The sequence below is a fragment of the Pelodiscus sinensis genome, chromosome 13, assembly GCF_049634645.1.
Source record: "Pelodiscus sinensis isolate JC-2024 chromosome 13, ASM4963464v1, whole genome shotgun sequence".
NCBI lineage: Eukaryota > Metazoa > Chordata > Testudines > Trionychidae > Pelodiscus > Pelodiscus sinensis.
This window is the reverse complement of record NC_134723.1, coordinates 25297925-25321527: the sequence shown is the minus strand read 5'-3', so window position 1 is coordinate 25321527 and position 23603 is coordinate 25297925. Positions and strand designations below refer to the sequence as shown.

General features: G+C 41.2%; 1 protein-coding gene across 17 annotated transcripts in view; it reads left to right on the top strand.

Moving 5' to 3' along the window:
• Nucleotides 1-22106, top strand: part of NEXMIF (neurite extension and migration factor) — a 292741-nt gene extending 270635 nt beyond the window's left edge. For 16 of the 17 annotated variants that reach the window (XM_075940888.1, XM_075940887.1, XM_075940883.1 and 13 more), the window contains 3 exons: nt 6467-6591; nt 10514-14804; nt 15411-22106. In XM_075940888.1, coding sequence (XP_075797003.1) covers nt 6516-6591; nt 10514-14804; nt 15411-15561 — 4518 coding nt within the window. In that variant the 5' untranslated portion in view covers nt 6467-6515 and the 3' untranslated portion in view covers nt 15562-22106. Of the gene's footprint in view, nt 1-6466; nt 6592-10513 lie in introns of all 17 variants that reach the window. The other variant, XM_075940889.1, reaches the window with a different exon arrangement.
• Nucleotides 22107-23603: the final 1497 nt, after the last annotated feature.

Below are 23603 nucleotides of genomic sequence, written 5' to 3'. Positions count from 1 at the left end.
CAGGCAAAGATGGCAAATGTGGATAGGCCAATATGCAGCAAAACATGGGATGGACTAACATCTAAGGTCTGCTATAAATAATGCCGACGCCATTGGTAAAATCAAGCATGCCGAAGATTTTTATTTCTTTCATCTCTATTAGAATGAATTATTTTATATGAGGTATTTTAAGGGGCCCTGAAATGGAACAAATGGCAGACTGAGATACCCTTTCTATTGACAAATGAAAACACACACAAGATACCAATTTATAATAAATATCAAGGGTCAAGAAGAAAAATAAGGTCATTTGGTCTCTGTCTGGGACTTGGTATATTGGTTCTTTGAGTAAAGGGGTCCTTTGGAGTTCAGGGTTGGTAGCTGATTGCCCCGAGATGCTCTCTGAAGAGAACTCTGTATCCTCTATCTTCCACAGGAACATCTCCAAATTCAGAACATGGGTGGCCAGTGCACTAGTCGGAGGAAGGCATTGCCTTCCCAAGCCACCTGGCTGGCCTCACCCATACTCCACACCCCCCCCCCCCGAGCACTTACTGTAGGCATTCTGGGGGTGGAGTGTTGCTGCCCCTGAGCATCCACATTCCCCATGCTCTGGAGTCGGGCAGGATCAGACTGCACACATCCTGTCCTCCTCGTGCTTCAAAGCTGGGGAGACTCCAGGCCACACGCCCTCTTCCCTCCCTGTGCTCTGGGACTGTGGGAGGCTGGGATTGTGCGCACCGCCCACCCTCCCGTGCTCCGGGGTCAGGAGGCTCAGGCTGGGTGCCGCCCACCTCCCCATGAGGCAGGGGCAGGGCTTTTCTCTCCCAGCCCTACCGTCATCCACTGCCCATGAGTATGAAATTGGATTTTCTTGGCAGGTGGTCCTTGCTACCCTTTCTGCTAACCTAGTAGGAGGTATAAAATATTCTGACTTTGCTTAAGAAGGGAAATGGGAGGTCAGAAAGCCTGCAAAAAGGATTTCAGCCCTCATAGCTGGGAAAGAAATGTATATTTTGGACTGCTTTGTTTCTTTTTTTTACTTGCTACAGTTTGCTGCCCGTGGAAGAAGCACCTGCCCTAGAGCTCAGCTAGAGAGGGTGTGATAGGATCATGCAAAATGCTGTTTCCACCTCTGTTACATGTGTGCACCAAGCCTTGTGCAAAGTAGGCCAAGGAAGATATCTATAGAAAGTTTGATTCACTGATTCTGTTTATACTGCTCCTCTGCACATATGATTTTTATATTTGAAGTTAGGAGTATTGGCTATATACTTGTATTTCAAATATTTGCTTCCGGGAGATTATCAACAGGCTTCGCCTTCCTACTGTGAAAGGGTTGCTAGTCAAGGGAATAGCAGTACTTGACTGACAATGCACCTCAGATGATGCCAGTGCACATCTGAGGAACTTTCTGTGAACATTCAGACCATCATGTAAGCCATGACTGCTTGCCTAAAGAGGACTGAGTCATGCATGGATAGGTGACTTGCTAATGTGACAAACTCCATTTTGAGAGGTGTGACGTAGTGGGGGTACTTGCTGGGCTGTGGTGACCCCTGCTGTCTGGAGCAAGACCCAGCAGGGAAAACCTCACTATGCAAAGGTAATGCCAAACTTGTTGAACCAGTGGCCAGACACCCCCCATGGAGAGGAACAAAGGAAGGTGGAATGCTGCCCTGGCTGGGGGGCAGGGCTGGAAGGGAATTTAGTTAGTTACTGTCTGGGAGCATGGAGGAGAGCCTAGGGAAAGAGGCTGGAGTTTAGGGGCCCAGTCTCCCCCATCTCAAGGGGGCCTGAGGCATCCTAGCCCAGCTCTGTGACCAGATTACATCTATGCTGTGCTGTATCCTGGAGAGGCAATAAACTTCCTCTATTCCACCGGCTGGTGCAGTCTGTTTGTGCCATTTCTGGGTGCAGGAGACGGGGGACCCCCAACGCGCCGTCACAAGAGGTACTTTCACACAGCAAGAACAATGGAATTCTCTCCACATGGGCAAGATTTTAAAAAGGGCCCTAGAGGTTACTCCATTTGTCTTCATTCCAGCTCATCACTTCAGGAGCATCTTTGCTTTGAACTGAGCCTAAAAGCACTGATGACCCAGCCTAACAAAGGATGTATTCCAAACACTTATGAACAGCAAATTATTCCATCTCTGCTGCAAGCCTGCACCAGGAACTTTAAAATTGGTGTATGTAATTTGTTTCTTTTAACAATTTTACTCTCCGCCTTTTCTTTCTTTCTTTTATTAATAAACCTTTCAATTTTAGATTCTAAAGGATTGACACAGCATGCTCTTTTGGGTAAGATCTAAGGTATAAATTGACCTGGGAATGTGGCTGATCCTTAGGGATCGGAAGAACCTGTTCAGATTTGGTGAGATTGGTTTTTATAACCTCTCATCTGTGTAGTGATTGTGGCACAGGTAAAAGCTGGAGTGTCTAAGGGTTGTATGTCTTCTTGCAGGCCAGTGTGGCAAATAGAAATGCTCTTTGTGACTGGTTTGGTGTGTCTTATAGTGAAGAACCCCCAGTCTTGGGCTGTGATTAGCCCAGTCTTTAAGCAATTTACCCTGATTTAGCTATCTCAAATGTGCCCGCAGCAACCTGTTATATTACAGAGGACTTTGTAAATTAATGTGTTTTTATTCTGTGAAAGGCCTAAAGAATACAGCACTCCAAGAAGAGGGAAGACTTAGTTATTAAGAACATAGATTGTGTGGTATCTGTTTATACTGTTGGGAAACTTCTCTTGAGCTCTGTTGCTCTGTTACTTTTCAGCATGAATATCTTTTAGACATTTCCTTGATGTGTTTTTTAAAGTGTATGTTTTCATTAAAAAGTATCCTAATTCTTATAAAACCTAACAGAGGCTTTGGGGCATAATTTCGCTAGGGCTTTTTTGTAAGACCTAACTGCACCTTACAAACCTCATTCCAACACTTGCACTTATTTACAATTCTGCTGCAGAAAATCAAATCTCCTGGTGGTGTGTTTTTCCTCTTCCTGTCCATAAAAAAGATTTCCCTCAGTTATGGTTTCTGTGTCTTTTGCCATCCATACCAAATGCAAACAATGGACACTTCAATATTTGAATATTGGAATTGCTATGCTTAGTCTCAGCTAGGGGTTACTATATTCAGCTTTAAACTAAAGCCTGGTTGCAGGCTTAACTATGGAGCCACTCTCATCTATCTACTAATATGGGCCTCTGTGTGTATAGAGGAATGTGTATCTTAAGACATATTCATAAATAGAGATGATAGCTATTGATCAGCTTCCATTTGCCAGGCAGTTCATAACCCGCAGTAGAATATTTATTTTACAGGTTATATTTTTCCATGCTTGGAGGTGTATTTGGCCTCACAGGATAATGCTGATCCATAGGAAAGTTGAGCCAGTGGTAGTGTATCTGGCTAAGGACATACAAAGCAGTAGCCTAGATAACATAGTTATCACCGCTTAATTAGTTTTCTTTATTTTCATCTATTGTACACATCCCTGGCACCAGCACTTCTGTGCCTGAAAATACTGAGCCAGATCACTCCTCCTCCCATTTAAAAACCTGCTAGAGGGGCCTTAGAGGGAAGAGGGGGAAATCTTTCTAAAGATCCCATTGCATAATTTGTCCCTTGTCAGTCATTTGTGGGAGCAGGTTTGCCCTTTCTGGAACAGGGCATAGGGGCCAGCAGTGAACCAGGAGAATTCCCATAGATTTACAAGAGATCAGGGCCATCTGAGCAGAGGGATTATGCCCCTCAACCAGCTTTAGTACCTGGCTGATAATTGGTCAGGAGGCTGCAAAGGACTCCAGCAGAGCTAGAGTATCCACAGAAAAGATCACACAATCCCAGGCAATCTGATATGTTTCTGGTGAATCACTGTGGGACCAAGAGGTGTGTGGCAAAGAGGCATAACTGCTCCTGCCGCTAGTCTGCCCACTTCCCCCATTGGGACACTGGAGCCTGGGAGCAAAGAATTGGTTGACCCTCCCAATTTGAGAGGGCAGTGAGTTCTCTCCATGTGTCTGTCAGGAACACTCATGAATTTCACTTGGGAAAACACTGATCTGTCCAACAGAACATGATCTCAGGAATGTTGCTTTCATGTCTGTCTACATTCTGTCTTTAGAGTCACCTACCTCCACTCCAGGAATACCAGTTGGAATAGGACTTTTTGAGCATCCCCCTTGGTTTACAAAACAGAAAAAAACCCACATTGATTATTTGATTATCTGATTTGGAGAACAACTGATCGACAGTTTATATAGGAGAATCAGTTTCAGATGTTGGAGAGTCATCTTGCCAGTCTTCTGCAAGTAGGGCCAATGGGAAGGTATAGAACAAAACTGCTGTGGGGGGAGTGGGGAAGGGTGGGGAAATGTTTCCAAGTTCTTAAAAGATGCTTATGTTCATTCTTCTACTCACTTAAATTAAATCCCAGTGATGATAGTGGGTTCTTAATAAAAAGGCCTAAGATCTAGAGTTACCAGGTAGTCTTAAAAAAAATACCGGACACACTTCATGGGGGGGGGGGGCTGGCTGGGAGGAAGGGGGGGTGGGAAGCAGAGCTGGCGGGAGGGGGGCTGGCCAGGAGAGATGGGGTGGTGGCCGACAGGAAGCAGAGCTGGTCGGTGGGGGGACAAGGGAGGGCGGAGCGGGGCTGGCTGGGGGGGAAGCCAGCGGGAGCGGGGCTGGCCAGAGGAGCTCAGGAGGAGGAAGGGAGAACTGGCCGCTGGAAGCAGTGTGGCTGGCCAGGGAAGATCAGGAGGAGGAACTGGCCGGCAGGAGATGGAGCTGGCGGAGGGTGCAGGGGTTGGGTACAGCGGGGCTGGCCAGGGGAGATCGGGAGAGGAGGGGAGAACTGGCCGCCCGAAGCAGGGCTCGCAGCGGGTGCAGCAGGGCTGGCCGGGGAAGATCGGGAGGAGAAGTGGGGGAGAACCGATCAGCCAGCCAGGAGGGAGTGTGGGGAGGAGGAGCGTATCAGCTGGTGGGGAGTGAGACTGACCTGGGCAGTGCAGTTCCTAGGGCGCTCCTGCCCCCGCATGGTCCAGGCAAAGCGCAGGTTAGTCCGGCTGTGGCTTCACCACACACTTGACCAGCGCGCAGGCGCATGGACCGAGCTGCTCCTCCTCCTCACACGCAGGGCTCCCAGCGCCGATTGGGCCACTCCCCGCGCCAGGCTTCCGAGCACCCAGTCGGAAAACCAGAAAATACCAGACAGTGCACATGTCCGGTATTTTCTGGATTTTTTTTTTGACCGGACAGAGCCCCCAAAAAAAGACCCCTGGCAACCCTATTGGGATCATGCTGTCCATGCTTGCTTGTGGTTTGTGTCTGTATCTGTGTTTTTTCTTTCTGGAGAATGTGGTGTTTACCCTGAATGTCAAATTTACTCAGATGGGATGGAAGTTACTTGTGAGGGAACTGGCTTCAGCTTCTCAGTCCTGTTCTGACTTTTCTCGGTTAGTGAATCACCACTAGACACTGAAGAGATGATGGCAGATTCAAATAAATAGGGGCATTTATTAAAGCGTGCAGCATTCCATAGACATGATCAGAGTGTGAGTTCATCCTGCCTCCCCCCATGTAATATTTGCGGTGCTTTGAAATGAGCAAGCAGTTCAAATGTGAAAGGTTTGGATAGCCGAATGTACAATCATTGATTATACTCACTTGTGGTTATTTGAAATGAATGATCATTGCACATTTGTCTTCCACCTGAAAACCACAAGAGATGGGTGGAATGGAGTTGTTTAATGTCCTTACCACTTTGCAGTACTCCTCCTACCAAAGATTCCTCACACAGCAAGCAGCCCATTCCAAAGAAGTCAAGCTGGCTTACTTACTACTTTACTTTAGACGCTGTATCTCCTGAATGCATGTTTAACAGGCAGGAGACATTATTAAGCAGACTGTAACGGGAAAATGTAGAGCATCTGTCATACTTAAATGTTAATCTAGCTAAAGTTATATGCAAATACTCTAAATGATGCCTATATTATGAATGGGAAATTTTCCCAAAAATATGGGGAGTCTTTCTTATCAAAATACGTCTGTAGCTCTTTTACTGGGCTTTGTGGTCCACTGAATGAAACATTTTTGCAACCACAGCAGTGGACAATGTTGGTATCTGGAAGCTGGAAATCTTTTTAACAAACTTGGGAATCACTGAAATTTGGATTTACACAGAATTAAATTCTTAGGGGTAGTGAAAATTTCCTCGGAAAATGCAAAGCAATTGTGTTACTGATGCTTGTTATTCTTTTGGGAAGAAAATGGGGCATATCTTTTTAACTCAATTGAAATACACTGAACTGGGGAGATTTTGGAGTAGAAGAGTGAAAATATGATAGCAACTTTGCTGTAATAAATAGTTTCTCTTAAATGGGGTTAGTTGGTGTGTGTATTTTTTTCTTTTATTCACAGTTCTGTGAGCTTATTTCAGGAATTTTAATGACTGTAATTATGTATTTGAAAATGTACAGGTTGGCCAAATGCAGCAGAGCATGGAATGAACAATAAGAGGTTAAATTGATGGATGACCAACAAGATAAGGATTGTGCCTCAGAAGACCATGAAACTATCCTGATTAATGGGGTGAAAGAAAATGGTAAGGAAACCTAATTACAACACATGAAGCAGCAGTGATAACAGCAAGCCAACCTATTTTCCTAGTTCATATATTTAATTTCTGAGTTTTACAGACATCTTCAAAATGTAGAGCACTGGGGCAGATGGATATTTTGTGCAAATATGTTGCTGCAGCTATGAATCTTCAGTTTTTAAACCTTAAGCAACAACTGCTGCTTTTTTCCCCCCACACATATGTGAGTGCCCACACACAGATCTGAATTGGTGATTTTGGTGGGGTGTTGTGTTGGGTTTTTAAATTTTTTTTTACTGGTAACTGCACATGCTTTTGTGACCATTTTGGCAGCATGCCCCCTCCAACTTTGTCCCAAGATCACATTAGAATTCTAGGCATGTTTTCTGTGCAACAACACATTCTACTGGTAAAGTCATGATCCTGAGAACTGCTGAGTAATTTCAACTCCCATTGAAATCAGTGGAACGTGATTGATTGGCATCTTTCAAGAACATGCCCAAATTTCCTGCATCTAGCTTTGTCTTTTGTCATTTTCAACTTTCTCATAGTTGTTTACGAAAGCAATAACTAATTAAAAGTATTCTTCAGTGAGATGCTTTCCTGCAAACCTGATTAAAATAAAAATGCCTCTGAGCATTTTCTGAAGTCATTTATTCTTCAAGTTTCTAGCATTGAGATAAAAAACTAGCATTTTCATTCTTTGCAGCATACCTAAACTTTATTTAAACATACATGGCATGTTTCTTTTTAAACCTTGTATTGGCCTTTTAATCCTTTTGATTGTTGATATTTGACCTTATTGGATTTTTGAGAGCCCAATCCTGTGATTTGTTTTAGGCTCAGAGCTTTGTATCCTATCAAAACGAATTTGGTAATTGTGTTGTAAGTCTGTAGGTGCAAAGTCTATTCTCTTCCACACAACTGTAAATCCAGATGTATAGATGAACAGCAGTGGTATTACCTAATAGGTTAGTAAGATATGAAACACACATATGTGACTTACAGCATGACAAAATTCAGAATCTAGCTGTCAGTTTCGGCCAATCTTTTCTTTATCAGATACATGCAAACAGTCTGTAAAGTAATAGTGGGTGACAGTTGCTAGAGCTACAAAGAGATTTCCTGGCCATTATGCCTGTGCCTAATCTACTGCTACCAAGCAGAATCAATGGTTACCTTGTCAATAGAAAATGATTTGATTTGTAGAATCGGATACTACTTCTGTTAAATAAACAGAAACAGAAAAATGTCTCAATTAAATACTGAAGTATAGTAATGAATTTTCTAAAGGTTTTGGCCCAGATCTTTCCATGCTATGCAGTCACTTGATGCTGAACCAAAAGCAGGTTATGTCCTGATGCTGAAGCAATAGCAGGTTATGTCCTGATGTCAGTATCTTTGGTCATGTGAGGATCACTATAGTCTTGGGGATAGTGACTTAGTCAGCATGTCAATTCGTATGCCATCATTCCTCTTCTGAAGGAAGATATGAAATTGCAGCACTGGTGGGATGTAATTTATCATCACTTAAATCAGCTTCTGTGCCAGGTGACTGGAGGATAGCTAATGTGACAGCCATTATTTTAAAAGGCTCCAGTGGTGATTCTGGCAATAACAGACTCATAAGCCTAACTTCAGTACCATGCAAATTGGTTGAAATTGTAATAAAGAACAGAATTACCAGACACATAGATGAACATGATATGTTGTGAAAGAGTCAACACAGCTTTTGTTAAAGGAAATCCTGCCTCACCAATATATCAGAATTCTTTGAGGGGGGTCAACAGACATATGGACAAGGGTGATTGCAGTAGAGATAATATACTGTGACTTTCAAAAAGCCTTTGACCATATCCCTCACCAAACGCTCTTAAGCATTCTTGGGATAAAAGGCAGGGTCCTCTCATGGATCAATACAAGGTTAGAAAGTCAGAAACTAAAGGTAGGCAGGTACCATAAAATACTGAAATAATGTTTAAACTGTGACCAAAAACTATGCCAAAAATCCATAGCTGAGTCTGAAATGCTCTTCTTTGCTCTTAGCCACTGTTCATTGAAGCCAGTACAGTCCATTGGGAAAATACACCTTTTGATTGAATATTATCTGAACTTTAGCACTACACAGTCCCTAGAAAATCCATTTTTCAGGATTTGCATCTCAAAGAACTAAAATTCATTTTTGTAGGTGTAGCTCTAGAAAACCGAGATTATTCAGTTGCCAGTGAATGCTTTAGCATCGAGTTACCATTGTCATTTTAGCTCCTCTTGTTCATGTCCTTGAAACTTGCAGACAGCGTTCCCTCTAAGCTGCAGGGCAGCACAGTTTCACCAGTGATTCATCAGCTCCGCCACATCAGAGGCTCAGGGCTCCATGCACAGAGCTGACTGATTGGGCAGGGCTCATGAATCACCAGTAAAGCTGTGCTGCTGCGCAGCTTAGAGGGAACACTGCTTGCAGAGACTTATTCCTTTGGGCTTCAATTCCCCGTCTTCCTGTCAGCTCAAAGTGGATATTTTTCTTTTCTTTTTCTTTAATTGGACCTGAATTTTTTCTTTTGTTTTGAAGTTAAGGGAGCTGTCCAAAAAACTATTTCCCATATACTTCGATTGAAATTTTTTCAACTCTCAAACTAAAAAATGGGTTCAGCTGAGGAACACAAAGGTGTTTTTAGTCCTCCCGAAAAAGGAAAAACAACCCATATTTCAAGGAAAACAGTTCAGTAAGTTTAAAGCTATATATGTTTAAAGGTAGAGAGTAATGTGCCTGTGTGTGTAAAACATTCCATTGCCATTTTCACAGTGCTCCGATGGTAGCGTTATTTGGAATGCTGGGCACATGCCGAATCACTTCAGCTGTAGGTTGCACTTACTTGCTTAAGGCTTTAAAGCTAAAAGTGGCTCAACCCTGAAGATTGCCAGTAGTGAGGAGCTTCCTTAAGCTAGTGTATATTGGCATAAATACATTAAATTGTTTCTCATCTGTTTCAGTGTAAAATAAATACTCTTGATAAAGGTGATTATAGTAGATGGCATGGATACCAAATCTTTCTGTATGTACAAGTCCTTTTCACAGTGTTCTTCCTTTTCCTGGCACTTCAAACTGTTTCCATTAGGCTCATATATTTTTTTATAGACACATTGTTGGTTACATCTATTTGTATTTGCTACTTCAGTATGGGTCAGATTCTGCCACACGCATTAGTATTGAATAGAGCCTTCTGCTTTGAGTAGTTCATTTGATTTCAGTAGACCTGCCTAAGACGTAAGTGATGATTCAACATAAGTAAGGGTATAAGAATCTGCCTCCACATTAATAGAAAAGATCATTTATGTACATGTGTATGCGCGTATAATTTTTCTTCTTACTCAGGTATCAGTACATGTTAAAGGACACACAAAAATTAATTCTCTCCATTTTTAAATCAGTGTAACTTTCTAACTCTTGAGCACTAACAATTTGCATGTGTATTTGCAACCCACATGTTCAAGAGAATATTTATTTAAGTATTTATTTCCATTGCAATTACATTTAAAAAACGTTAATAGGAACATTTCTATTAGACTTTAATTATTTTTACCCAGATTTGACATAGTAGTATCCACTTAGCAGCATGTATATTTTTAAAAATAAACAAGTATCAGTGGTATTTTAAATATAACCCCGTTCATGTGCCAGAAGGCTACAGGGGGTAGCATGTTTGCATTTTTTTTTGTACTTCACAAAATTAATTAGTGACACAAATTAAACATTGCAGTCTTGTAGGAAAGACCCTGATATTTTTCAGATAATTTGTTTGCAAAAATCATCTCCCAAAACATAACAAGAGGAGGGGGAAAGAATCAAATCAGAATCCCAAGGTTCTTAAATTAACTCTTTCTCCTTTTCCCTCCCTTCCTCCCTCTCTTTTTCTTTCAATTCCTTCAGAGTCACATGACCCAGACAGTGATGAGAAGCCTTGCACTGCTGCAGATGCTGCAGTTACACTTTCAGCCTTGACAATAGCTCAGAAGGAAAATCAAGTGTGCCACCGAGTGCTGCCGCCTCTGACATCAAAAAAGCCCTGTTTGCTGAGCCCTCCTTCTCCTCTGAGACTCACTGATGTACCTGAGCACACTTCAGATGACTCGTCTGCACACGCTATTTCTCTTACATCTTGTGTTACAAAGGGCATGAGCTCCTGGTCTCTGCCAGGCGATTGTGAGAAGGCTCCATTCACAATTATGGAGCCCGGAGGCATGTCAGCTCTGACTGGTGACTGCTTGATGCAGCCAAGCCGGACCTGTCTAGGCTGCTTTATTGAATCAAAGGACGGCATTGATGCAGAGCCGGGAATAAGCTTGAAAGTGGGTGATATAAATAGGGATTATGATACCTGTTCAGTCTCTGATATAGGGATTCACTGCATGAGCACAGGAGAAACCATGAGATATGGGGATCAACTGCTTTCAGACCAGCTTTTAAGCTTCCCTATGCATAAATCGAGGGCAGCAGACAAAAGAGATGCAGAGAAATCTGACAGTGATTCAGAGGACCCCACTCAGAAAAATTATTATGAGGGATTACTATTAGACAAATGCAATGGTGAGGAACCTTTACTAACAAATCCCAACCAGGAATGGGGCTATTTTGAATCTTTCATTAGTGAAAGTAAAATTGAGCTGCTTGACCTTTGCTCCAAGAACGAGCTTTCTGTAAACCTGTTTTCTGAGGAAGATGTGGATAATTATATGTTTGATGATGATGATTCAACCTTGGGAAGTGACGTCTGCTCCTTAAAGATTAGATATGAATCTTTTCAAGACAACGTGAGAGAGAAGACCAGTGCTCTGCAAGAGGATGCCCAGTTCAACTTCTTTCCCAGTGTGTTTGGCAACTGCACTAAAAGGGACAGCAAGAGTACCCTGAAGAGAGGAGCTGGTGGTGCTGCTGATCCTTCCCAATTCAAATCTGAAGAGGGCATCATTTGGGGGGAAGAAGAGGAGGATGGAGAGGAGGAGGAAGGAGAGGAGGAGAAAGTTGCCTTAAACAAAACTTGCAACAGTACAGAGGTGGTGCAGTATATAGGCCCTAAAAGGAGCCACTTCTTGGATTCTGTGAATTCCACAGAGGACTCCGGGGAGTTCAGCGATGACAGCACCTGCACAGAGTCCTCGGACGATGTGCTGCGGGATATTAAGGACTGTAGTAAGTATCTATCCAGGGAACATTCCAATTCCTTCATTCAGCAGAACTATGGGCTGCGGGCAAAGAGGAAAGTGCGATACAGTGATGATTACTTGTACGATGTGGATTCCATCGAGAGCGAGAAGATTCTGGATAAGAAAGAGTGGCTCCCGGATGGACCCAAAGAGGAAGATGATGATGACTGGTGCCCCAAGAAAAGGCGAAAAGTATCTCGCAAGGAGCCCCCAGTTATCATCAAGTACATCATCATTAACCGATTTAAAGGGGAGAAGCATATGCTGGTGAAGCTCAGTAAAGTCAATGCCAATGAGACAACTGTTACACTCAGTGAGGAACTGCTTTGCAAGTATGAAAAACTGGCCCCACTAAAGGGCTTCTGGCAAGAGAAGCATCAGAGCCGGATGGATTATCTTAGATCATCTCTCTATCACAAACAGAATTTCTATCTTAATGGCTCCGATGCCTCATTCCTCCCTCACCCGAGAAAGCGAAAATGCAAAATAGCAAATAGGCACAGGATTCAAAGAATTAAAGCCATTGAGCAATCGGTGAACAAACTGGGGTCCTACTCCTCTGATCAGAAGCAGCCTTGCAGCAGTAAAGAGGATGCAGGCCTGAAAGGGATGCAGGCATTAGCCATAGCTACCCCCAGCTGTGCAAATGGATTACATTTAAATGACATCACAGGCATTGCCTCAGTGAAGTACAAATCAGAGGAAAGGGACTATAAGGGAACAGAGAGGAAAGTGCTACGCCGAATCAAATTCAAAAGTGAAGCCAGGTTGAAATGTAAGAAAATCAAAGCTGCCACCAGTGTGGGAGAAATCTCTCCTGCTTTGGAAAATCAGGACACAGCAGCTAATTTGAAGGATGAAAATATTCCTTGTGCTTCAGAAAGCTCCCAGATTTCTGAGTGCCATGAGGATAAGGTTGTTAAAAATGCTAATTTCCTGCCAGCTGCCTGCTCTCCAGACAAAGCTTTACCATCTTCTAATATCACCACCAATGTACCCCTGATCCCTGGCGGGTATCTGCAGACATTGTTAGATGCTTCTGATTTGTCAAGTAACACTGGTATCTCCTACTTCACCCAGCATCCCTCGGAACAGCAGCATTCCCTCCCCAGCATTGTTCAGGCAGAAAAGCCGTTCTCTGCTCTGCAGACAGCCCAGAGTTGTGTGCTGTCCCCGCCTTCAGAATCTGAACTGCAGCAGTCACCAGGCCACATAGAAATTGATCAGACCAACTTCAGTACCATGTGGCCAGCCAACAAGGCTGCCAGCAGCAACCATCAGGAATTTGCAAGTGACTTGAGGGAGGTTTCTGCATTATCAAACGAGTTTGGTGGCTCAGCAGGAGCAGACAATCTTCCAGCCTCTGGATATAGTCAAGTAAATCTGAATAGCAGCAAATTGCTATACCAAAAAAAATATACGCCAGATAACCAACAAGTACAGTCTGACGATTCTTATCAGTCATGTCATTTTAATAATGGAGAGGGGCGCTTTCATTTCCAACGAGGTACACTAAGCACAGATGACGGCAGACTCATTAGTTTTGATTCAGTGGGCTCATTGTCAGTTAGTTCAAGCAATTACAGTTCTTTAAGTCTAAAGTCTTGTGAAAAGGATGGCGAAGATGATATTAATGATGATTTCTTGGCCCACTGCAGTCCCAAGCTAGTGATCCAACAAAGCATAGATGAAATAACCCCTTTGAAAGAGTCTACGGATCTTTTAGACATCTCCAACTTCACACCTGATAAGTTCCGTCAGTCATCACTTTCGGAAATGTCTCCTCCAGACACCCCCAATCTTTCCCCTCAGATAACTGTGTCAGACACCAAATCGCTAGGCAATCTGAAAGGTTTTCAGGAGACCACTCAGACCGTGCTAAGCAATACTGAAAAGGTCAAGTGGAACTGTGGGGTTCTTCAGACCCAGGATCAGGCAGATAATGGGTTTACTTTAAATAATCATCAGTTTCAGTTCCATATGTTTAATGATGAGGATTCTGTTAGTCTCCTTGAAAAAAGTCCATGCTTATCAACATTTAATGAGCCATCTGGTCAAATTAGCACCAATAGCAAAGTGTCAAAATCAAAGAGGAAAAGTTCATCCAGCAAGAATGTAGGTACAAACCAAAGTTCTCCCCAGAAAAACACTAGGAAAAAATCTCCTAAAACTAATAAAGGAACTGATAAACCACAAAGTAAGAATTCTAGGCAAACTCCCAAGTCAACAAGAAAAGGGAAAAATGCAGCTGGAGTCAATGGTGAAAAGGCTCAAGCAGTTGGTAGCAGGACAGTCAATCAGTTAAATAATACAACCTCAACTACAAAGGCACTAGCTGAATGCATTCAGCACCGCAGTCCAACCTCTGTAAAGATAGGGAAGCATAATGGACTTTCTGGTGAATGGTCACTAAGAAAAGACAATAATACAGGCTGGTCTGAAACTAACATAGCAAACACTAACAACCTCCTTGATGATGATCAAAGAGAATTTGAGGAACCTTCCAATATTTTATCCAACATTGCATCTGGAATGGCAGATGTTCAGAGATTTATGATGGCCTCAATTGAACCCTTGTGGGGGCCTGTAGGCCATAGCAGTGTCCCAGATATATTCCGGTCACCTGAATCGAACAGCCTGAAATTGAAAACTCTCAAAATTTTGGCAGGGACATCGCAAGAGTCCAAGAAAAAGGGAAATGGCAATTCCCCGGGAACTGCAAAGAATCACAAGTCAAGCAACAAGGGCTCAAGCAAAAATAATGGCAAAGCCACAACTTGTGATCCCAGTCGTCCCAACTGTTCAACTGGGTACAACATAGACATTCACTCTCCCTTTTTTGATAAAAGCTATAGTAACCTGAGCACTTTAGGCAATAATGGACCTACCCATAAAAAGCTGTATCGTCATAAATCAAGTTCTAAATCACTGAGGGATGAGAACTGTAAAGTAAAGCGAACAGACCGTGAACAGCCCCATAAGGACCCATCTGTGACAGCTTCTTTTGAAAAACTGAGGTAATGCTGCACCAAACTGGCTGGAATGCACCCTTAACTTTCCTACTACCTGCTAAGCCCGCTATTCCTCATTTTTTCCTTCCTGAAAGCAAGAGTTGCATGAAAGAGACATTCCCCTTTTACAATTTTTTTTAAGTGCATGAAAATACTTATTACTTGCAAGCTACCTAAAAGAATGACCAATTTTCTGGCTTGGCTGGGGTTAAAAAACTAACAAGGCTACTCTTTTCTGCTGTTTGGCTTCTTCAGTTTTTAATTACTTATTTATTGAAAAAAAACCCCAATTACTTATATGCTCTTTTTAATGATTTTGAAAAGGAAAGACTTTTTTTTGAACATTTTGTATAAAACAAAACACAAAAAAGAGGTTATGCATCCAAAAGCCAAGATATCTAACTAAAGGCTCTATAGTTTCAAAATGAAAACTCATTCATAATTGAGCTTCATATGGCAATTTTGAGTGCTTTCTAGCCCCCTCTGCTGTTTATATCATAACCTGTATCATAAAGCTTCATCTACTGTATCAGAGTTTAGAGAATATGATCCTATTGTGGTGATTCCACACAAGCTAACTAAGATGGCATAAAATGTTTGATTTTTCTGCAGGGAATCAGACTACATTCTTCTTAAAGCAGAAACAACATTTTTGGTTTTACCTGTGTTTGAAGAAGAGACTCCTTTTTCTAAAAAGACATTTGATGTTTGTTTGTTTTTGTTTTTGTTTGTTTCTTTCAAAATATGCCTTGTGGTATGTTGAAATGTAAGTGCTGAAATGAAGAGTTTGAAATTGTGGGAATTTATTCTTTGAAAGCAAACCTAATCTGGTATTCTCTGTGAAAGACTTTTAAAAGTCATACTGTTGTACAGTAGTTTATGCACTATTACCCACACAACAACAAAAATTGTGCCAAACTATGAACAAGTGACTGTACTGTACATATTTTTACTTCTCTATCAACTTTGGGTTGTGAGTGTTTTCTGGAACTATGCCTTTTGATTTACTATAAACATTCCAGTGATTATGTATTAACCACCCCGTTGAAAGCACGTGTAACTCACAATGAAAATGATGTTGTTCACTTATACAATCTACCAAAAGTTTTATGGACATAACTAAAAATGTGCCAAATTGACTTACCTCATTTCATGGATTTGCCCTGTGATTTAAAGCTCACACAAAAAAAAAACTTTAAAACTGAAGCTGGGAAATTGTATGTAATGTCCTCTCTTTAGAAACATGAGCAAAAAAAAAAAGTAATGATGAAATTTTGAGAGAGCTGAAATGTTGGAGGAATTCAGAAAATCACTCAAGGTAAGTTTGACAGGGACTCGACTAAAGAACAGCTTACTTTTCAAGTGTCCGTTTTCTTAAAGCAAAATCTATAGCTGAAGATCATTTAAAGTGCAAAGTTATATTGCTGATACTTTGTATCTCAGTTTTATATATTTTATAATAACCTGGGATAAATTCTAAAATAGTTATAAAATTAGAACTAATACATTTCATACGTTTATTGCTATTTACTTTTCTTTGAGAAGTTTCTTGAACATTTTTATGCTGATCCTGTCAGAAGTGCTCTCATCTCACAGCTTCAGTGTTTTCTAAGTGTTTAACTTTGCATTGCCAATATTGTTTGAAATTTTAAAATGAAAATAATTTTCAACACAACAATTTTTTTTCATGCGGTACATAATAAAAGAGAAAATGGAAATATTTGTGATCTCACGAAATCGAGGCCAGATCATACACAACTGGACTTTATTAAGACAGTGGATAAGTATTGAATGCTAAAAGTATTTTCAGAAGGCCTTATTTGTACCCCACCATACTCGCATTCTCAAGAGGAAAAATATAACAAAAAATCACTTTTTTTCCTTGTGCAACTGAGAGCCTGTGCATTTTGCTGCTGATTTATTATGAAACCTTGATATGCAAGAGACCTGCTAACCGGGGAGCCAAGGGAAGCAGTGGGAAGTAAGGTTAGGTCACATATTTATGCAATAGAAAATTATGGGTTCAAAAGGAGAGGGGCCTTAGTAACAATCTAATACGAGATCACTTCCTCAACATATTCATGACTATTAAGGTGGCATTTCAGAGTAGATAGGGATACACTTTGTGTTTGCAGTACATGGAAGTGTTTTATATATAGTCTTTTTTTCTGTAATATTAATGGCAGAGTTAGAGATGGCTATACATTTTTATATTAAACGATTCCCCATTTTATTTAGTATTGAAAAATGGAGATGGGACTGAGTTGCAAACTTCTGATATGGATCCAAACTCTCTTAGCATTTGGGGTTGTTTAAATATTTGGGTTTTAGTTTAGCCTTCTCTCTTAAGTAAAATTAAGTGTTATTAAAAAATAATCTGCTTTGTAATTACTGTGAGTTGATTTATCCTGAAAAATAACATTATAGGTCCTCTTGGAATGAGTAACTCTGGATCAGATTGTTAGCTCTGTAATTTCATAGTAATTGTTGATTTATGGGACCCAAGCTGAGTGCAGAATCCACAGAAAATCCATGGGGAGTTAGGTCTAAGGAACCCCAGAACCGCTAAAAGCCAAAGCTATAAGCTGGGCCGCTACCCACAGGCTTTGCTTAAGCCGTGGCTCCATTGCTTGTCTCTCCTTATGGCTACACAGTAGCAATGTCTAACTCAGAGCTGTGTTCCTCAGTATTAATTCCTGAGTGAATGTCTAGTGTGGCAGAAAATAGTCACAGAGCATAGCCTGTCCCCTGCCCTTCTTCATAACCCCAGTGAATGGCACTGTGTGGGAAAAGGCTGCCATCTTTCTTTCTGCACAAGTGAAGACATTCACATACAAAGATTCCCATCCACATACAAAGGATCCCGAAGAGACCAGCCCAGGCCTATGTGATGTCAAAGTCACTGTCGCATTTTGTATTTATGTAGTGAACCTAGGTGAAATGCTCTAAAACAGTGGTTTTCAAACTGTGGGTCGGGAGACCCAAATGGGTCTTGACCCTGTTGAAATGGGGTCACCAGGGCTGACTTAGACTTACTGGGGCCTAGGGCAAAAGTCTTAAGCCCCACTGCCCAGGGCCAAAGTTTAGTGGCTTCAACCTGAATCCCCCTGCCTGGAGCTGAAGCTCTTGGGTTTTGTCTTTGCCTTCCGCCCAACCCCTCCTCTGTCCCAGCCCCCTGGCAGCAAGGCTTGGGCCAACTCAGTCTCTGCTCCTGGGGTCATGTAGTAATTTTTGTTGTCAGAAGGGGACTGCAGTGCAGTGACATTTGAGAATTCCTGCTCTATAAAGTAAGGGTTGCTAACTGTTGCTAGAGCTGTTTCCTGTTCTGCACATGGTGGGTAGGAGGGTAGGAACCGGCGATCGCTGCTATTTTGGATGGTTAGGCTGCTGCTCCTATGGAGCTAGGTCAGGCCTAATTCTAGGAAATAGCATTTCCCTGCCCTTTGACTCAGACCTCACTTGAAAGCACATTTCTGTCAGTCTCCATTGTGTTACATGTGTTTAACATACAAGTATGTGACTCGTAATAAGGTACATTGTACTGAAACATACAGCAATATTTATGGCATTTGAGAAATGTGCAATAGGACATGAATACAGTACATAAAGCTTCTCAAATATTGTATTGTATCTTGCAAAATCCATTAATACTCAATTACCATACATTTCAGTACAATATTAAGTGCAGATTCCATCTCCCTTGACTCACTCTTTCAGCCTTCTGTCTCCCATCTCTCTGGCCTCCCTGACTCTGTCAGCCTTTGACTGTGACATCATTCGTTTGCACTGAATTCCTGAAAATCAAAAGACCTTTGTGGTGAAACAGTGACCCTGCTCCACGTGTGACTCCATTAGCCTTCTGCTAACTCACCCTTTAACTTGGCTTGTAAAGCCCTAAATCTTGGAATTCTCCCTGAACCAAATTTTTGTGCTCTATCCTTGTTTACCTTTTCTGTGCACCTGCCTAAAGCTACCTCGAGAACATTTTCATAATCAGTTTTTATCTTGTTCCTAGTCAAAAAAAGCTGCCTTTACCAATTATCATTCTATCATCCTGATTAGCATGCTTCCTTCTTGCATACTACTCCTCTCAAAAGTTCTGGGAGGTCCAAAATATTGCAGCTAGAATCCTCACTTCAGGATCCTGTCAATACACTGTCCTCTTGCCATTTTTTAATCTCCCTTTTAATTCCTCAAGGTCCGTCCAAGGATTCACTCCACTGTTCCCTCTCTTTATATCCCCTTCCATCTCCATTTTGCGTCCTTTTAGTCTTCCTCCTTAGGATCCCTCACAGGTCTGCTATTTTATATGTTTTTGGCTCATCGATGTGGGATGTTTACTACAAGTCACTAAGCCATTTCCTGTTACAGCTTGCCTTGAAGTCCGTGTTTTCAGTGTATCTTGTTTGACTCTTACAATAAATGCATTTTATTATCCTTTCTATGAAGGATGCTATATAAATTGTATAGTATCTTTACTTTCTTACGCACTGTACTGCAACTCTGGCAGATTTCAGTTTCAGTGAGGTATAATCAAATAAATTAGAATACATGTAGGGACAAACAAATCAATGTAAAAGGACCCATTATTAGCCTGGCTTAGATTGGAATAAACTGGCCCAATTTCATTTGCTCTCATTCCAGTTCCAAGAATTGAATGAGCAAATCCCTGTACTGGAAAGAGTCATGGTGAGGAGAATGCTGCATTTGCTAATCCCAGTTCTAGCAGGACTGGTGCCTCCTATATTTATAGGGAAATGTTCTTGTTTTCTTTTTGTAAGTACATTATGAGGAATACTTCTTTTCAAAATAAATGCTCGTGACAACCTGATTTTAAATGACAACCACTACTGCCCCCTTTTTGTTTTGTTAGTGGTACTTGCATATAGAGGTTTTGTAAAGACAAAAATTAATACAGGGGAACTTCAGTACACAAAAAGCATAAAAGGAATTAACTTTCGTTATGTATTCTGCCCCCCTTGACCCTCTCCCTTTTTTTAGCATAGGTGTTTCTTGAATAAGGAACACAAATAATGAATTAGAGTTCCAATTCAGCAATGTATTTAACCATGTGAATAGTCCAGATATGGCCAATAGAACTACTCCTGTGCTTAAAACTTCAGCATGTGCTTTCATATCATGCTGAATCAGGGACTGAACTGAAAGGCTACGTCTACTCTCTTGGGCAAGAATATATGCAAATGACACACGGCAATGAATATCACTGTGCCTCATTTGCATACTTAATGAGCTGCCATTTTGCACAAGGAGCCAGACAGCTCCTTCTTGCACAAAAACCCCCTCTGCACAAGAGCCATTCTGCCTGAAAATAAGCGGAAGAATGGCTCTTGCGCAAGAGGGGGATTTTTGCACAAGAAGGAGCAGTGTAGACTGCTCGTCCTTGTGCAAAAGCCCCTTGCGCTACAGTGGCGGCTCATTAAGTATGCAAATGAGCCACAGCGATATTCATCGCTGTGGCTCATTTGCATATGTTCTTGTACAAGAGAGTGCAATGTAGATGTAGCCAAAAGGGAAAAAATGGTTGCATTCAGTTGGATGGATGATGCCTGCTTTGCGAAATATTTGCCATGGGCATAACTTTATTGTTGACAGATCAAATTTGCTGCTATTTTCTGGTATTATAGCTCAGTCTACCATTAACCAAAATAAAGATTTTCAGCAATTGCAACATTGGCACCCATTGGATTAGAGTTATCTTTCACTTAGGCCCCAGTCTAGTGAAGCATTTAAGCACTTGCTTAACTTTAAATACTTGACCAAACATGCCTAATACCATGAGACTAATCATGTGCTTAAAGCAGTCTTATTTGCTTTGCTGGGTTAGAGCCTTACAGTGGTGTAAGTCAGAAACTCCATTGAAGTTGGTGTAAATGAGAAGAGAACCAAGTTCATAAATTTCATTTGGTGCAGGATCAGGTCCTTGAGCTGTACTTTCTCAACTTGGTGTACCGGACTTTTCCTATGCAGCTTCCAAAAAGTCTAGTGGAAGTTACATGGCTCAAGCCACTGACATCTTATTTGAGAATGTGCCTCATTATCTTTTCAGTGTGTAAAATAATGCAAAAAATAAATGACGTACAATGTCGTGGTAGAAGCAAGGCTTTTAAAATCTGTTTCTCAGGTAAAAAGTGACACTAATGGCAATGGAGTAACAGCCATCTAAGAGAATTTGGATCTATATAAAGGAGGGTGCCCTCAATCTCACGTGATAGCTGTGTTGCTAGATACGTTTGCTGAGCCTGTGAAGACTTGGTACAAAGGGAAACAAGATATAAAATTTGTATTCACTGCTGCCCTTTGGTAGATAGAAAAATGTACATTTCAAAAGCACAAAGGGAAGATTTAAAAAATAAACAAAGAAAAAAAGAAAGAAAGATACCAGTTAAACTCCTTTTGTCTTTTACTCCCAGTGGGAAGCAGGGTAGGAATCTAAGGAGATGCTCTGTTTCACTGCCTGCAGCTCTGGCTGTAGACATTTTGACTGCTGCCTACAGAGATTTGAATGTACTGCTCCTTAAGTTAACTTCCATAGAACTAGAGGCACCTCTTTAGTAAGTTGCTACTGTTTTATGGTGCTAAAAATAACTTCTATCCCCCTGAGCATTTAAGAAATAGTAAATGGCCCTTTTTATGAATGTAACATATCCATTTCTGTTTAACATTTTACACTACAGTTTTAACATGTTTGGAAATTATTTGCCTTTTTTCTTTTAGAATAAGCTTTATAAATATTCTGTAGAGTCAATTGAAGTATAATTCTTAAGGATCACTCTAAGACGCCTACAAAATCTTGTATATTTTTAAGTGTGCCAATTTGTAAAATATTTTGTAAGTGTATATTTTTCTTAGAAAAGTGCTGTGAAGTGTTTGTATGTGTGAGGTTTCCTTTTTTTTGCACCTCCGGGTGTTAATAAAAGGATGTATACTTAAAAGTTTCTGGTTTTAAAAACCAAAATACAAAGAAAAAAATTAAACTTTTGTTGGGAATTTTGTAATAAAAAGAAATGTTGTGAAAGAGTGTAGTGATATTGTGTAAAGGAAACTGGAAAATTTGTGAGCGCTTCGCTGTTTTATAGATCCTCTTGTAAATTATTCTTGTAATATTTTTGGTTTTGTTGTTCTTGTTGCAAAGGTTTTAAATATTTGTGACTGACTCTGTATGGTGAAAACGTCATATTGTTAACTTGCTGAGTTTTGTTATATTGTTTATGGAATAAATAAAAAATTAAAAATCTCATTTTAAGATCATGTATGAAAAAAGAAATTAAACTCTCATTTATTGAATTTAGAATTTGTAAAAAAAATCATTATTATTAGAAAAAAGAGACTAATGGAATCTCTTGTGCATTCCTGATTACAGCCTTTTGATGGCCAGTTTTACTGGGCTTAAAGGCCATGGGCCATCAGTCTTCTAGACTAGAGGTGAGCTGTATTGGGAGGGTGCAGACAAACGACATAGGGCTAATGTGAGGAGGGGGAAATCATAAGCATTCTGAATTTTTTCCAGTTTCTTTGAAATTTGAAAGTTGTTGAAACCTGGAAAAGATTTATAGTTGGTTTAAAAATGGGGATAAGTTTGATTGACGTTCCGCTCTGTCCACTGTTCTTTGGACAAGCTGTAGAGATGAAGTAGCCACAGAGCATTGTGTCTGGGGGAACCAACAACAGTCATAAGACTTGCAAGGGAGTTGGGCTCACAAAGGATTTGTATGTGCTTCTCCTTCAACAGTGTTTCAGTTGCTATCTGCTGCACATCCAATTGGAGATGTTCAGTGTTCCCAGCCATGCTATTGCCCCCATGCTGGGGGAGTAAAGGCAGCCAGACTAATATTATGGGGGGTGCTGGGATGGTTCCTGGGACTTCCTGTGCTTCCTTAATACTTGCCTAGAACCTGTTCCAGAAAAGCAATTAAGCATCTGATTAATTTTGAGGATGTGCTTAATTGGGACAACTTAAACTGCAAGCACATGCCTAAGTGCTTTGCAGGATGCGGGCTTCAATGCTGAGTTGCTGTGATTCAGTTGGGAGTACCTTTACTTGTAAGTCAGAAGCTTGTGGGTTTGTATCTCCTACTAGATGTGGCGCAGTACTAAAGAGAAATGTTGCACTAGTAGAGGTGCTGAAGGAATGTTACACACATTATATTCTGCCCATGTAAGGGGGCTGGAGGGAGTGCTGTCTAAGTAAAAATTAAAGATTCTGCCGTACTGTGTGAAAAGATATCCAGGCATAATTGATGTCTTGATCTGTATTGTGTCATTTGTACAAACTGCTTTTTAAAAATCACATTTAATTTCTTTTTATAAATACTGGATTTTGACTGAAATACTTTGGAAAACGTGTTATCAAAGCAGATCTTTGTGCCTGGAAGAGTGAGCAACAAGAGGTGCATGGGGTGAGACATTCAGCACTAACATGTTTCTCTGGTGCATGTTCATCCTGTGCTGGGGTGGGGGGAGGAAAATTAATGTCCCTAAGCCTTAGGAGAGCTAACAGCTAGACTCTTCAATATTGCTTTTGCATACAAAGTCCCTGCATTGCCATCATTTGAACGATTTTCAGGCAGAGGGCTGCCTCTTAAAAATTGTTCCGATTGCGTGCCAGAGAGCGCAGGGTTTTATGATTTTCCAACAGGGCCTGTAAAATCCCACCTGGCAATCAGTAATCCTGGATCTCTTCTGAAGAGTGAGTTGTAAGAACTGCGTTTGGATTGGAAAAGTATGCTATGAGCAAAGAACATCCATGGCTTCGAGAGAACTGCCCACCCTGTGCAAAGTAGGACT